General features: G+C 38.4%; 1 protein-coding gene across 1 annotated transcript; it reads right to left on the reverse strand.

The window, feature by feature from the left end:
• Nucleotides 1–973: 973 nt before the first annotated feature.
• LOC103710915 (uncharacterized) lies at nucleotides 974–11516 on the reverse strand. The gene is made up of 6 exons (XM_008796842.6): nucleotides 11064–11516; nucleotides 7850–7977; nucleotides 7564–7667; nucleotides 6163–6250; nucleotides 1915–1976; nucleotides 974–1373 (listed from the first exon to the last, which is right to left on the reverse strand). Exons 1-6 carry the CDS (start codon nucleotides 11174–11176, stop codon nucleotides 1221–1223), a joined length of 648 nt encoding a protein of 215 aa, XP_008795064.3. The 5' UTR covers nucleotides 11177–11516; the 3' UTR covers nucleotides 974–1220.
• Between the last annotated feature and the right edge of the window lie 6172 nt (nucleotides 11517–17688).

Here is a 17688-nt window from a genome sequence, read left to right on the forward strand (position 1 = left end):
AAGTAATCCTATGGAATTTAATTTTTCTTTTCCACTCTTAAAAAAAAAAAAGGCTGCATGCAGTCAAAATAGAGTCTCTCCCAAACAGACAGAAGAAAGAAAGTAATAGAAGGATCAGGATGGAAGAGCACATGGAGTCTTTCTTTCAGTGCCAGAGGCAAAGGACAAAGCTTTTTTTTTTTTGCCGAAAAGGGGACAAAGCTTTGGCTTGGCAAGTAAGGGGTGGCTTGGCCTTTCAAAACCTTGAAAGTAGCGGTGGGGTTTGGCGCGGTGCTTTTTCTTATTTCTTTCCTTTCACGTGAAGGGAAAAGGTATTAAAAAAATAACGGGTTTCAGGGGGGTGTGCCCTCAGCAGGGAGATCTTTATAAAGCTGAGCATAGGCGAAGCCTTAGACCTAAATTATATTTATTTTTATATAAATTTTAGACTAAATTTATTTTAAATTTGATATTTTCCGTACTCAAATCCAACACAGCCAGACCTTTAGACTCACATCTACACCCTAACCAATTTAGTTTGGGCCCAACATGCAGCTAGGGTTCGTAGACATGGGCTAAAAATGAAGAACCAGGTTCCATTCATGTCAAATTATGGACCTCGCATACATGTCATGGACTTACCAGTTCTGATGAAAATCAATTAAAACGACTGGATCTTATTGCACTAAGCATGATTTGTTAATGATCATTGCATAAAAATTAATATGCTTAATATTCAAAATTTAGAAATCGAACCAACTAAAACAAAACAATCAATTTAGTAAAGAAGATTGCATCTGAAGTGAGGCCAAGTCACAACATTCCTAAGTAAGTTTTTGAAATGTGACTCACCACCATAGGTATCAAGCAGCCAAGCTAAGACCTTGCTACTCTCTAGAGTTCAACAATGATTTACACTCGTCAGGGGGAAAGAAAAAAGCTCAGATTTGGCTCAGCTTGGTAGAATGGAAAATAATCATTCTAATGACAAACATAAGGCAATCTAAATCATTAGTCTTTCATCATCTGTGTAATAAATTACTTGTATCAACCACAACTGATAAATGATCACATTGCTTGTTGACAACTGGTGATAACAAACAGGTCTGAAGCTGGTGGCTTAATTAAGTCATCAGAACATAATTTGTGTCAAAGTGACCTGTATCATTCAACTTGCTGCACCGATCATGTGGAGCTTCCAAAGTTGGAGCTTTCTACCAGCCATGAGTAATGCGCCGCACTTACATGAAGTCTTCTTCCAGTTCTTGCAGGGATTTGTTAGCCGATGCAATTTGTTTGTTGGATGTCATCTTTTCTGACACCATCAGGCCCTTGTAGCTCCTTATCTCTGCCTGTCTCTCCTTCTCAAGCCTCTCCATCTCCTCTCTCCGTTTCTGCAAGTGCCAGCATCACAAATGAGATTTCTACAGAAAATTCTTTATATACTGCTGGGCCTTTTCCCCTAAAAAAAGTTGTGATCATCCTCTTCAAAATAAAATTCAAGCTTTTTTCCAAAAAAGATGGGGCTTGCTATCACTTAACACTCTAAATCAAGAAGGTTCCATGAAAGGATCAGAAATCTTTATGACAGTAGGTCAAGTTGATGTTAAACCTCTGATAATTGGTTGCCAATTCCTAGCCAGGTCAACTTAAGATAGAGATCTAGCAATGAAAACTAGAGGCTGGTAGGTAGGGACACCCGTCTTACTTAAGCTCATGCAACCGAGGAGCATCCAACTCTCCAAAGTTCCCTTGGACTTTGGAAGGATCAAATAATTAATGATTAAAATATCAATGCAAGATCCTCCTTAAACATGTCTCTTCTAAGAGCCATGTTTGCTATTGATCTTAGTCAACAATTATAATGTTTTTTCCAAAGATTTTCTTGTTGAACTACTTAACATCTTTATGTTAAAAAGGGACTCAAGGACATACTTTCTCTCTTAACTGAAGCTTTCTTTCTGCTTTTTCAGCCGCATTAACAGCTTCTCGCTCAGCTGCACAAGGAAACAGGCACAGACAAATTATCATTTGTTTAGCATAACTATCAGCCAAGCTTTTCTACTATATAACCAAAAGATGCAGAGAAAAGTCCAAGAAAAGCCAACAATTTTTTGTGTGCAAACAAAGGATAGCAGCTATTTCTACTTTTAAAATTATAAGATTCAAATGTGCGTGCGGGTTCAACATACTCCAACCATAAACTAGTGCAGCAAAATTTCTCATTCTTCAGAATGAGATCATATTCCATTCATGCTTTCTTGGCACATTTCAATCAGCCACGTCACAGTTAGAGCAGCCAACATAAGAACAAGAAGGTTACATGAACTAAAAAGTTGTATCACAAACTTAAGCAAAATCATGTATAAAACTTAAGCAAAATTGAGTAAATTAATATGATGCATTATACTTCAATTAATTGGAAATACATATACACATACATACATACATGTAAATAAAATTTCATACTCTGGCAATTGAAAATTTTTTATGAAGGGCAATTTGAATATGCACCCCAGTGATTAACGTATTTGCAGGCTGTGCATGTAAGCCCTATCATCTGCTGCCAGTACTACGATCTAAAAGCAAATCAAACGAGAAATTGCCCACTGCCGTTTGTTTGTTAAGACAAAAAATTTGGTTAAATGAATTGTACAAAAGGTATGCATTCTTTTCCCATACTTTTTCAACCCAACCCTCTTTCTTGAATCTTTCGCTGATTAATGCTAGATGCAACGTTGGCAGAACCGGTACCAGGCATCGTATCGGTTGCCCGGCGAGATGAGTCAGTACGGGCCCATGCCGTGCTATGCCGAGTCCGTGCCGACATAGTAGAAGAGGCGGGGGAGAGGACGAACGGAAGAGAAAAAGAAAAGGGGAGGGAGGGAGACCGGTGGAGGGTGGCGGAGGCTGTGGCCATTCCCCTGTTTCAAACAAAACAGGGATCCGGGCCACAGCTTTCGTCTGCAGCCCCAATGACGGCCCTACGCCGGCCTCCCTCCCTCTCCCTCCCTCCCCCACTCGCTCTTTTTTTTTCCTCTCTTTCCTTCTTCGCCTCCAACAACGGTTTTCATTTCCATTGCCGGAACCGTCCCGGTAAGCCGCCGGGACGGCTCGAAACGGCCGGAACCGCCCGGTTCAGGACGGAACCTCGCCGGAAGGGCTCGAAACGACCGGAACCGCCTAGTTCGGGACGGTTCCGCCGACCCTGGGTAGATGTTTTGATTTTCTTCTTGATGGAATGATGGCTAAGCCAGCACAAACATCACCATCCATGCCATAAGAAAGTAAATCATCAGATGAGCACCAAGGCATGCCCCATGTTATGGATCCATTGCTATCAGGTTAGCACAGATTATTCACCATTATTTGCCAAAATACACTCTTAATACTCGTACCATACCCATCGGGTAACAGATTAACAAGTCTATTTGCTAATTCTGTAAATAATATGCTCTTTAGACCAGACACTAAACAGAACACCCAAGCATGTCTGCAACCAAACAGAAATACCATAAAATAATTTTACTACAATGTCACCATATCTGATGTGACATATTAAAGTGTGCAAATTTAGATTGCATGACTTATTGTCCAATTGCCACTTTGAGCATACAGATTCGGTAATCAGCCCTCTGTTCACGAAGTTGCCAAAATGGATGTCCAAGAAACATCATCCTTTTCAACAAAGTCAGACAGTGAACGTTTTTGATTATGTTGTGTTAAGCATATTTATGAATGATAAAATTCTAAGAGAGTATTTTTCTCCATGGGATCAAATTACCCAGCATCATCATGCAAAGTCACAAGATATGAAATCATAAAATTTCCTATTTACAAACCTCAAATCATAACAATCCCCTCTAGCAAGTTTCTCGAAAGAATTATATGGATATTAACGACAGATACTTCCATGCTTTGACAACATGCTTTATTGTTTTGCAACTTCTGTTGAATTGGGTTGGTTTTGGATGGTGGGTTATTTTATGTCTTCGGGGTGGAGGGGTGGGGGGCATACATGATTTGTAACATGCTCCATAAAATGTAGGTTTATCAGTTCATATATGCATCACCTGGCATCAGCAACTAAGCATTGTATCAAGTGATAACTAATGATATCAGCTAATACAGGGCAACGAATGGTTCGCCTACACGCACATGTGCACCATGTGCACCCATTGCATAGTCATGTTAGTTTCTGGGCTTAGGTTATTTGAAAGTACACCACATAACAGGAACTATCTAACAACAACCAGCACAAGTCGTCACAACCCTTAGAATGATAGATTTACTTAGCTAGATCCAACAGCATAATGAGTGTTCAAGGCATACCTACTTCCACAAGAGAGCAATTTGAAATACTTTAGATGAAAAAATAATTAGGAAATCATATTGTACTTTAGTCAGTCGAGTATCGCCTAGTGGTGTTCACTATCTTTCTGAACAATGGTATCATGTGAAGTTGCAAACCTTGGACAGGCACAAACCAGCTAAAATAATCTTCAATCCTTGGCTGATGGTACTATTTTCTTTAGACATAAGCTTGCTTAATGGCCTGTCCATGACTGAAAACTATTTGATGTTTGGTACTCTCAATCATCATAGCTTAAACTTCAATCCACTCTTTCCTTCTCTATTGTTTTACAGAGTACACCAGCATCTGCAGAGATTTTCGAATCCCTTTATAATCTGCAATATTAATTGTAATGATGTCATGCCTCTCTTAGTGGAGAAGCAAGGATGGTTGCTCCAAGACATCTTCCTCCTATCATTTCAAAATTTCATAAGCCCCCAGCCTGCTACACGAGAGTGCAGACAAAGATAGTATTCAACTTGTTTACATCATCAAGGGGAAACCAGTCCCCCAATATATCTGTTATATATTACCGGACAAGATACTTCCATCATATCTTCCTACAATGGAAATGTATATTAACAATCGTGGTCTAGCGGTACTGATACAAATAATAGCATGGCTAGATCTGCAGATATCCTATGGCTTCTATGCAAACACAATAGTTTCCCGAGGTTTATAAGCAAACAATCCCTTTAATGAAATAAGGGTTACCCAGCTTTTCAAGTGTAGATAAGGGGATTAAGCAATAAGACAGCACATAATATAAGGATATAAGTTATGTGATGGTGTATCAAGAATTACAACAACAAAAAAAATCTGAGATTGCATAATGCAAATCAAAAGACAGATAGAACTTGGCAAATGTAAATTGACCAAACACTATTATATCTCCAGTACAATAAAAAGCAGTAGCTAATTGAGGGCTTTGGTGCCTCATCAAATTTTCAAAAATGAAAAAAAGTTGGACCACAAAAAATCTAAATACTAATGTTTAACGGATTTAGCATGACACAATATGAGAACAGTAGGGCATAATATGCCACACCCAGCTAGCACTGATAAGGTTGTTTTATATTTTAATAACTCCTGCCAGTTTGATTGCATAACTATAACCCTATTTATATTGAACAAAAAATTGTTTATTATAATAACATCTCAAACAATTCTTCAAAAATATGGAGAAACAACCTTGCAATATGCTACTAACTTTGTAAATATTTTCGATTTAGTAACTCCCATTTTCATGCATATGTATCGAGATCAGCTTCAATGTAGAAGATACCCCACTGGTTTTGTGATGAAATAAATCCAATCAAATATAGTTACTAGTATTGCACACATGATACACATGTGATGCAGTAAAGTTAGAAGATAATGCATGTTCATCTATTGAACAAAACAAGTATATAGAATGGATAAATAGAGTTTTTCAATTGATAAGGATGCATTCCTAAACTGTTTGTTTAAAAATTAAAATGTAAGCGGTCTTCCGTAGATCCAAAGCTTATTAAATGTTGCAAGTAAGTAACAATTTTATCGATACATTGATTTTAATATTTAGAGATAATATATCTTAAATGCATTAAGTTAAATACTAAAAGTAAGAACTTATTTAGTAGTTCAAGCATTTGATAATGAGTGCATGCAATCACTCATCAGTTGTTTGTACTTGAAATGCTTTACAGTCTCATGTCAGCAACCACCTAAGGCATTTCATATCAGTTACAACTGACCTGAAATAATTTGAAAGATCATGCAATATTAATATAAAACAGATTTCATCATGTTTTCTCAAACAAGTGTTACAAGAACTGTAATGTTTTTACCTTTCAAGTCTGGCTTTCTCTCCACCTTTGTCTTGTTCAACCTGTTAACAATCTCATTTATGCGTTTTTCCACCCTTACAGTACGGACCTGTAAATAAATAATTAGGTCACTTAGGACAAATGCCTGGGGGGAAGGCTTTGCTGAGAAATCTATCACATTATTTAATGAAGTTTCACAGAACAATAAAAGAATATTTTCAGCAAAGTATATGTTATCTTCATTAGTGACAATAAAGTTACTAAAATATAACCATTACTATTAAAATCAGTCCTCATAGCTATATAAGAATGATCAATAAGTCAAAAAAAAGTAGCAGGCAAAATCAAAGTCATACAACCAACAATGAAGGGCATCACCAGGCAAAACCAAACATGAGGCACCGATGAGCTTCTTATGTGTTGCTCAAAAGCACAGAGCATACCAAAACATCCATAAATTACACTTCCCTTTCTATATTATGGACCTGCCCTGATTGCACATAAAATTGGGAGATTTTTTTTAAAATACCATAATAACACCAGCCTAGCTGATGAAGTTATTCAGAGAGCGTTATCAGAAATAAGAAAGATAAGAGGCCGGCTATAGGAGGCTTAAAAGCTCTAGTTGTTGCCCATTCTGAACCAGGAAGGAAAGGGTGAGAATTGATCTTATGCCAACACTGTATGCAGCAGCAGTGGCAGTTAAATTTTAATTTCCTCAATCAAGCAAGCGACAGGCCCCAACTTATGCAGAGGGAAAACCGAGATAACTGAAACAGAAACTGGAGAAAACAGCTTGGATAAAATTTTGTTGGTAGGGAAGTTGGCAAAAGAATCGCAAACCCAAATTGTGAAAGAAGATTAGGAACTATACATGCAAAATAAATAGATAAAAGGAAAGATCAGTAATAACTAATAAGTGCTATCACTAAAAAGTTCATTCTAATGAACAAAAGCAGAAGGAATCATTAATCCAAATTCAAATCATCAGTTCAAGGTTTGCTAGTACATTTCGGGTTGTAATTGCTGAAAATGGATAAAATAAACAAACCTGAGCCTCATCGAGAAAGTTTGCCAGTCAAGTTTCAAGACAAATCATAACTTCAGCACTGTAGAGGAAGGTTGCACCAATGAGCAACCGTCATGTTATATTTTGGCCACACCAAGACTTTAAGGACTCAGGTTGCAATATTATATAAAGCAGAGGTTCATTCCAAAAAGATAGACTTATTAGAATAAGAATTAAGACTTACGCAATGACGTGTCAAACAATTAAACTGAAAAATATTAAAGTTTGAACTGCCATCAGCTTAGAAAGTTTTGGTGAATGACCATGCCCAAGAAGTCAGAAGTCACATAATTTGAGTAGTGTCTGTGATGCTGCAACAAGGTCAAAAGATTATCTACAGACAGATGACTCACCATCTTAGGATTGTGGAAACCAACTTGACCAACATCCATTGAAGGAGTTTTCTTCAAATTATACCATGGAGTATAAACAACATCAACATTGTTCACTTTATTGCCTGCACAAATATAAACAGGATACAAAGGAAACAGCAAGCTTGAATTGCTGGAAGATGACAAAAAATCAGCATACAGAAATCAGATACAATAAAAAGTGGCACTAGAAAGGGGGGGAAACCACCAAACCCTAGCTATATCTTGATAATTGCATGTGACACAACAAATATTAGCTGGATGTTACCTTGAATCGAATTGGCTTTAACGAGCTGGGCACAATCTTCCAGCAGAACTTCACTTATATCATCAATAGTCTGACCTTTTTTCAATCTGACATAAACATGAGCAGAGGACATTTTATCCACATGAAACCTGCAGTCATGACTGACCCAGTAAGGCAACTTGTAAACATAAAACCTAGTGGATGTTGAATAAGTTACAGTCTACAAATATTCTAAAACCTCAAAAAAAAAAAAACTTATGCACACCATAGAACATTGGAGGCCCAGCATAAAGTCTTAAATCAAGAAAATAAGCTGTTCATCTATATTTATACATGTAATAAATTACCAAAATAAAAACAGACGTGATAAAAATTAGGAAGGGCCATATTCAAGGCACAAGTAAATTTCTAGCAGAGGATCCATAAATTGAAACAAGAAATCAGGGTGTCATGTGCATTATCCATGAAAAAAAAGGTAGTGATTAAGTAACAAGAAAAAAAAAAGGAGAAGAGACAATGTTGAATAATGTAGTCCCTCAAAACAGGATGTACAGTAGAGAAAAAAACATTAATGTGACATCAACTGCTCAAATAACAACATAAACTCCATCACACAGTATTGGGAGGATAAGTCACAACTTGCAAAATCTTCACCCTAACAGCACCACTACAATTCATTCACCCAACTATAATCTTCAAATTTCCCCATCTGTTCCTCCATTTTTCTGCAGTAAATGTGCACCAGCGCCTCAAGGCACGAGGAAGACAGAGTGAAGCAGCATGGTCTTGCTATTCACAAAAGAGAGAGGTCAAAAAGGTGACCAGTGAACTAGCAGGCAACAGCACTAAGGAGGGTTAATTTATGGACGTCGTCGATGATACAGAGGTTGAGGAGGCACGAGCAAAGGAAAGATAATCATGGGAAGGATGAGGAGGTTAGCAATCACAAAGGGCATAGAGGAGCTGCATTAGCAGGAGCAGGAAAAAAACAAGCTAGGATGGAGAAGAGGCGAAACTACGGAAGTAGGTGTCTCATGAGGGAGGTTGGATGTGTTTGCATGAACAATCCATTTGAAGGTGAGATTCGTTTAGCAAGATGTAGGGTACAAGGAACAAGAGCTTGTAGAATTCGAACTGAGAATTTCTAGGCCAATCATCTGGCCCACCTTTGGGTAGGCCTAGGTTGTAAGCTTTGTCCGAATCAAGTTCTAAACTCAATTGTAACTCAAGACAGGCTCAGGTTTACTAAACTTAGCCCAACCAGGCCAAAATCATATAATACCATAATAAACATAAATATTTCATATAATATAATATATGTTACATTCCTAAACCCTAAACCTACCTAAATATTAAAGGCCAGACCCTGTGCAACCTATCTCCGAACCATTTTCCCCTTCCTCCTCGATTTTCTCCAACAGATCGTCTTCTCTAATCCATGCTCTCTCCAACGAGGCAACATCTTCTCCAACCCACCAAGTACATCATCTTCTCTCTTCCACTCATCACACATGCAATCATCACTATAGTTGGACCAAGAAACCACCCACCCTTTCTTCCTCTTGCCATCGCCAAATTGTGCCCACCCTCATTCCCTTTCTCCCTATCTAGCATAGCTACCACTTAATCCATCATCACTGCCTAGAATCATTGCCACAACAGAGCTACCAAAGTTACCTCCTCTCCCCTAGTTTCCACACAGAATCCTAGTCTATGGAAGAAAACATGAATATCTGGGATGAGCTAGGTCAGGTCCAAAACCTCAACCTTTATATCGAGCTTGGCTCAAGTTCCAAAAACTACACATGAGGCTGAGCTAGGCTTGATAAAACACTTTGTGGCATGATCCTAGGTCTTGATCCAACCTTATTGACAGATGTTTGGGCCTAATTTGTTTAACAGGGAAGTCATGATGGGTGGCTAGGTTCATGCAATGACTCTTGAGTTGAAGCTGTGATGGTAGAGGGTAGAGTGCAGAAAGAGGTGCTACGAAGCTGTGGAGCCAGCCATCCACTTTTTTAATCTTAAGTTTACATATCCAATCACAAAACTGATATATTGGGAAATAATTAACAATGAAGGGGCATCTCAATTAAGGATGGAAAAGATCTTAAATGAGGTTGTAACCTTCCTTAGACACATAAGGACATCAAAAATCAATAACTATTAAGTTGTAAGTTTGTGTCTAACCCATAGCTTTGGCTGAAACCAACGACTTCAACCTTCATGGCCCAATTGGAAAAGTAAAGGGATGTAGTAGCAGCACCACTTTGCTTTTGTAAGGCCTGAATGTCTCAACCTCCCAATCATATCCATTACGCAACTAGGATGCATTCACCCTATACATCTCAACAATAAACACTAAATTCACGGCATTTATGATTTCTTCAGATAAAATCAAGATCTTGGAATTCTAAGCCATAATTGACACCGGCAAAGAAGAATAGAACCTATACGTCCGGTGATCACCCCACCCTTTAGCAAAGCTAAATTTATATTTTTCTCAAGCATATATTCACATCCTTGATAACTATGTCACCATGCTCTTGACAAAAATATTCCAGTTCTGGCATGTTATTTGTTCCCTGCCCTGATAAAGAAGTGAATGTGCATAGCCAAACACCTGGAACCCTAACCAATACCACCATATCAGAACATCTGTTCTATTCCCAACCTACCAATATAACCAATAGGAGTAATATTTTCTTCCTCAGATTTAAATGTAAAGAAACAGAATATGACTAAATGATGTCAAGCATGTTTTATTGCTTATCAATTAATTAACCTTGTGGCTTCAAGAAAGCAAACCTTAATTACCGCTCAAACTCAAAGCACACGCCCCTGAATGAGTATGTGATTAAAAAAAAGGGTATAACGATGTATAGTGAAAGAAATCAGAATGGGTCAGAAGGATATCGCTTTAAGTGCATGACCAAAAGGGAGAACTCGTGTGGATTTGGATAATAGATATGTGAGACAATCTTGACAGCAAACTGAGAATGAAATATTGGCACTGACAATGTTAATAACCAAAAATGTCCTGCATGAATCCTATATCAGAGAATAAACACAACGAGCAGAAGATGGCAAGAAAATATAATTCAAAGAACAAATCTTGAACTGAAATTAAGCAGTTTACCAAGAAATCATTACGTTCAGATAAAGAATCAACAGAACTGTGACGAGAAAATAAGAAATCTGAGACAAAGGAATAAAATCAAGGTAAAGAAATTACCATATATCCTCAGGAAACCCGTACTTGATGAGCTCCTCGTTCTCGTACTTGTCCAGCCCCATGAAGATGGTATAATCCCCCGCCTCGGGCCGGGCCTTGAAGTAGAAAACCATCTCCTTCTAGCTTTCTTGACCCGGAACCAGGGAACTTGGAGATTTAGGGTTGCGGCACTCCCTTCAGATTCAACGAGGATATCTCGAATTGGAAACTAGGGTATAGGGCGACGACGGAGGATACTTATTGCGTGCGATCAATCAGATTTGGGAACCGGAGCCTGGGATTCTGAATTGTTTCCAAAATAGGGTTCCCTTGGACTGGAGGGGATTTCGAGGGGAATTTCTTGTCTGCGGTCAAGAATAAACAAAGGGAGCGAAAGCTTTTGCAGGGGAATGAAATTAAAATCGCAGGAGTCGGCATCCGACAACCGACTTCCGTTTAATTTACGTTAGTGTCGATGGAACTTATCGACGGGTGGTTCTATATACACCCCCCCTATTGCTCAGGACACCCCCCAAAAATTAAAAAAAAATTAAATACTCTCTACACCCCCCCATTTGCTAAGGACACCCCTAAAAAATTAAAAATTCCTAAATTACCCCCCACCCTCCCCACCCCCTCACCTAAATTGCTCTCTACACCCCCCAAACCCCCCCCCCCACCCCGCTCTTCCCCTCCAAAACACCTCGCCAACGCCCAAAACCCCCCCGTTCCCCCTTCTCCCTCTCGTCGCCGGCATTCTCCCGATCTCCGACCACCTCGCCGGCTTCTCCCGGAACCACCTCGCCGGCTTCTCCCGAAAATTTTTTTTTTCACGGTTCGTGCTCCGTTCGGCACTGGATCGCCGAACAAAAGGCTTCTGTTCGGCTGAACAGTGCCGGACAGAAGCCTTCTGTTCGGCAACCCTCAACCGAACAGATCTGTTCGGCTGCACAGTGCCGAACAGAAGGCTTCTGTCCGGCACTGTTCAGCCGAACAGAAGCTTTTTGTTCGGCGATCCAGTGCCGAACGGAGCACGAACCGTGAAAAAAAAAAAAATTTCGAAACAAGGTGGAACACGTACCTTTGCGGCCGATTCTTCGTCCCAAATCACTAGTTGCTTGTCCATGCTTCGAATGGGGCTTAAATCTCCTTCAAAGATCGCCTAAACGATGTAAATGGATCGAGGGGTTTAAGGGGGGTTTGAGGGGTGTTTTTTTTTTTCTTTTCAAAACAAAACGGAGGAGGAGGAAGGGGGTGTATGAGAAAATTTCAAGGGCAATATGGTAATTACACTAAAGGTTAGTTTGGGTATTTTTTTTTGGTTTTTGGGGGGTGTCCTTAGCAATAGGGGGGGTGTATATAGAACCACCCCTTATCGACGGGTCCCTAACTACAAACTACTTGTCCTGTCTAAGAAGCCCCCACCACTTCCAAGAAAATTATTTACGGATCCCTGATTTAACAGTGAAGTAAAGCTTGATGTTAAATAGGTTGGGTTTATCTGTGACTGGCCTGGCCTAATCTATTTAGACCTGATTCAATCCAATTTAAAGCACACATAAGGCCACGTCGAATTCTAAAATTGGACCAATTATATTTTTCGGATCAGGTCTGAGTTTACTAAATTCTGATCTGATCTGATCCATTTAATTTTTAGAGCAATTTTGGGTTTCTTACCTTATGACCCGATCCGATCCGACCCGAACCTAGTACACTGTTAGGACCCGTAGGGATGCTTTAAGAGTCTCTAATTATATATTCCTCTAACTCTTATTGTGTTTGAGGATTAGAGGAATGGAAAAGGTTATTTTTGTGTACCGTCGAATGATATGAAATTTACATTAAGGCTTAGGTTAGTTCTATTAAATAGGAATATTGTTCTCCTAAGAAAGAAGTTCAAATTAATCCAGGCAAAATAGAGTATAACTTTGCTATGTAAAAGAAGATGGGTTCATGATGAATCCTTTGCAACCGTTGAACATTACCTTGCGTCGTTATCAGATGCATTTTAACAAATTCAAGAAATATCACTGTTGAATAAAAAAGATTAGCATATATGCAATTCTTTTCGATTAAAAATTTTGAATATATGAATAGAATTTTTTTTTTTGTAGCTAACAAGGTTAGGTCTATCATTATTAGGTTAGTTTGTAATAGCATCAATTCTTGATGCTTAGATAGTTTCACTTGTATGGTTTTGCATAACCTGTTTTCTATAGTTTTCATTCATTACAAAAGAAACTAAGTATAGAGAATAACAAGTGCAAAGATCCAACCTGGACCCGACCTGGACCCGAATTATATATGGACCCGACCCAACCCGAATGATCCATTGGATTAGAAATTTTAGCTATGGACCCAATCCGACCCGATCTTCTATTGAGTTGGATCTGGGTTCAATATTTGAACCTGAATAAGAAACCTAATGGGATCGGGGTCATTCATGCCCGATCCGACCTGACCAATTTGCACCCCTATTCATGTGACAGTGGCAAGATTTGCCGATTTCGTTTTGTATGCGTTATATTGAGATTTTTTTTTTTTGGAAATTGAGGAAGATTGTTTAAGATCTTTGTTTTACAGCAGTAAATTACTATTTTTAAAAATAAAAATAATAATTTGCTTATAATTATCTTGATTACAACTTAAAAGCTTCGCACGAACTTGACTAAGCATGCATCCTGCATGATTTTAGATAGAGGCTGCTTAACTGCTACTGGAATCTTCAAAGGCCTCGAATATCAAATCATTACCGCATCATTCGCTTTGAGGAAGGAATGAAATAAAATGGAAATATTTGTTTCAAAATGGAGAATAAGATTTCCATTATTGCATATTTTAATCCTATTTTACCTTGGCTATGCGTGCATAAGCTCAAAAGAAATTTAGGGGACTTATTATTATTTTAAGATCTCCTTAATAAAAAGATGATGGAGTGCATTCATGAGTATTTTTTCTTTCTATGAGCTAAACGCCTACCTTTGGACCTCATCCCATCATTTAAGTTTCTAGCACTTTAGTTAGGCGGTGACTCCAAATCAAACCATGGATTTTAGAAAGAGCCTTATAAAATAGTAATAGATTTGTTTGAAGAAGCAGGCAATTTATGTGTTTTTATCTTATTAGTGGAAACTTTTGAAGCAAAATTGTTGGCTCTAAAAGATTGATTTTGATGATGCAAAATAATTGAGTACAAAGATGATTAATCTATTGTATTGAGTTTGGTTGATTGATTTCAGAAAGCTAAAAAAAAACCTACGGTGACTCTTGAAGAACGTCTATTCGAAGCTCCACACCAAGAAATACAATTCCCAAGAGGGCATGAAACAATCCTTGGAAGCTCACATACAAATACAGAAAATTTCGTTATGAGCTATCTTAAGAAGTGACCCTAAATTTGCAACAAGTCGACCCTAGAACACTATCATTGGTTGATATGCTTTCACTAGCCGACCCCATAAACAAGCAAGTCGACCCCCTGAACGGCCATAGTGGAAAGACAGAGAACAGTAAAACTCAGTCCGTTGAAGAGTCGACCCCTATTATCAGACGAGGAGACCTCTAAACTAAGAGAGCCAACTCTACAATGATGACAGAAGGAAAGTGAGAGCGTAGTAAAAGCAAAGCAAGCTCGAGTGGACCCCTAAAGATTACAAGCTGACTCATGGCGATCGCAAGTCGACCCTTGAAAATGTCGAGTCGACTCTACTGCGCCTGACAACAGTAACAACTAGTTTTTCTGTAAGTCAGAATGATTGTTTTTATCTCACAACGGCTCGTTTAATCGATCTAATAGCTAGAAAAGCGTTCTAACCACTTCTAATTGGTATAAATACATAAGAACACCGAAAGAAGAAGAGAGCTCGAGCTATGCAAAGAGAATTCTACAAGAGAAAGAAAGAGAAAGCAAAAAGAAGAGAGCTTCAAAAAGAAACTCATTCAAGAGCATTCACTATGAGCTGAATGGTCACATCTTCTACAACTGAGAGTTGGTTAAGTACATTCAATATCAATTAAACCAACCAACCGAGTCAAGCTCCATTTATTGCTTTGTATTTATCATGAGCTGTATTATATTGTGCTTATATTTTATTCTTTCTATACTCTGCTGTAAAAAGTTTCAGAAACTGAAACTTGGAGCAAGATCCATCCAAACTTTGAATTGGATTGTGTAGCTTTGGTTGATAGCCTATAAAAATCAACTGGATTGATTATGAGCCCATGTAAAACCATCGAATTGGAATCCCGGAAAGATTATAATGAACATTATCAAGAAGAATATCTTGGGGAGTGGACATAGGTGCAGGATTGACACCGAACTATTATAAATTTTGTGTATTTATATTGCTTGATTTATTTGCATTAATTTTCTACTTATTTACTTCTTAGTTAATGAAATTACTATTCTTCTATCCAGTTTTTATTCCACTACATTACTTTTAGATTTTTAAAAAGCTCAATTCACCTCTTTCTTGGGCTGCATAGTGGGCAACAAAGATCAACCACTTAAAATGATTAGATAGCTTGAAGTGAGGCACCCAATTAATAAGTCGGGGAATAAGTTACCAGGCTTACTTTTTGAATATTTTAACATATTCATACAATAGAAACTTTCTCCTCTCAAGAACAACATAATACACCCATATTACTCTCCATCACTCTCTCAATATATATTAAACTATTTAAAGAAGAAGAAGAAAGCAAGAGAGAGAAAGAACTTTATATTTTTGTTCCATCATGTTTGGTATATCTCAAGGGTTATATATACTAGTATATAGACTCTATATAAGAAAAATAATACAGGCTGATATAAGATTATGCTAATAAAAAATATATTATAAACTGATACAAGTTATTATATGATCCATAAAATCTTGCTAACATCCTCGCTCGAATGGATGATTGATCTTCTTTCATGTCGTCTACCACTGAATCACGATCTACATAGATCTCCAAATCAAATCATGGATTTTATAAAGAGCCTCAACCAGATAAAATGGCTATTAGGGCTAGAAGTGTGCTGGGCTAGGCTGGGCCAGGCCATGCCCCTAGCCAATTTTTTTTTAGGCTTCGGGCCAGACTTAGGCCCAAAAAATTTTGGATAAGCCAAACCCGATCCTAGGCCCGGGCCCAACCTAAACCCAATTGGGTTGGCCTGAATTACCCATTTAGGCAAAATATAGGTTTAGCTTGAATCGTTTGAAGTCTAATATTTATAATCTTGCTTCACAAGTAAATGAGCTAGCAAAAAATTGGTCTTTCTTTTATAATACAAGTAAATGATGCATGATATATTATTATGAGCTAAACCCATTTTAATTTGTCCTTTACTTCCTCATTATTCTTTCTAAATAATAACTTACAAAAATAAATTGATTTGGGCTTGAAGCTGGGCTTGAATTTCGGCTCCAATTCAAGTCTTGTTCAAGCTCGAGCTCAGGCCGGGCCAATGACATATCCGAGCCTGGTCCAAAAAATAAATGGACTGTACATTTAAGCCCAAATCTAGCCTAAACTCTTTTGGACTTAGCCCGAAGCCTAGACCGAAGTTGGCCAGGTCAGAGCCCATTTCCACCCTAATTGTTATAAATTCATTTGAAGAAGCTAGCGAGTTATGTGCTTTTATCTTATTGGTTGAAACTTTTGGAGTAAGATCAGTGACTTGAGATGATTAGATAGCTTGAAGCCCTCGTCCATCAATGCATGTGAGAGGTAAAGTTGAGTGTTCATCAGAGGGTCGGGGAGGGCTTATTGATTCTCTATGACATCCATTAGACAATAAAACCGCAAGGCACCCAAATTAATGAGTCAGGGTATAGATTACCATCCTTACCTTTTGTGTATTTTAACATAATCATACAATAGAAATTTTCAAGTTTTGTGTCTTCTTGATGTATAAGTTAGAGACCACTGAGTCATATCATTGTTTTTGAAGACATCTTTTGTGGTATAGAATATAATTAATGATGTGAGTTCTTGATTTGAGTATCCAATTGCTTTGGACCTGATACCCTTTCCTCTCAAGAACAGCATAATACATCCCTCTCCCTCTCCATCTCCATCTCTCTCTCTCTCTCTCTCTATATATATATATATATATATATAAGACCCTTGCAAACTATCCACCTACTTTAGAAATGCCGGTTAAAATTGAGAGAACAAAATAGAAAAAAGGAAGAAGGTTGAGAACGGGGAAGACGAGGCTTGGGAAACAAGTAGCCCAGCTCGGCCCACCTTCCGTCTAGCCAGCCCAACCTATTACACCGTTGGGTTCGGAATGTATCTTTTGGGCCAACGAATGGTTGATCTTCTTTCATGCCGTCCACCACTGAATAACTGTCTGCACAGATCTCCAAGTACTCTCCAAGCTCTTCCCGCTGTCCGCCATTTCAATTCAGTTCGCCGTGATGGAAACGGCCATCTCAGAACATGGTGTACATTTTTTTATACGGTCTATATTTCAAATCCTGTCCGTTTATGTGTAACGTCCCGATGAGATACACCGAGGCTCAGAAAGACCGCATAAATGGACGGATGTGATTATTTAACCGGGCATAACGGATGGCCCATAACTTCCCTACGATTACACGGCGTATCTTGATACAATAGCTTGCATTATACGCATCCGAGAGGACCCACCGTCTAT

This window comes from Phoenix dactylifera, chromosome 5, assembly GCF_051530095.1.
Source record: "Phoenix dactylifera cultivar Ajwa chromosome 5, Ajwa_hap1_PhDact_Kaust_v1.1, whole genome shotgun sequence".
NCBI classification, from domain to species: domain Eukaryota; kingdom Viridiplantae; phylum Streptophyta; class Magnoliopsida; order Arecales; family Arecaceae; genus Phoenix; species Phoenix dactylifera.

Bases quoted from the DNA above. Each gene is read 5' to 3' on its own strand.
- LOC103710915 (XM_008796842.6), bottom strand. From the start codon at position 11,176: ATGGTTTTCTACTTCAAGGCCCGGCCCGAGGCGGGGGATTATACCATC. The intron at 7,978-11,063 runs GTAATTTCTTTA...TCATGACTGCAG, and splicing joins GGGTTTCCTGAGGATATATG to GTTTCATGTGGATAAAATGT. The intron at 6,251-7,563 runs GTGAGTCATCTG...ATTTATTTACAG, and splicing joins GTTTCCACAATCCTAAGATG to GTCCGTACTGTAAGGGTGGA.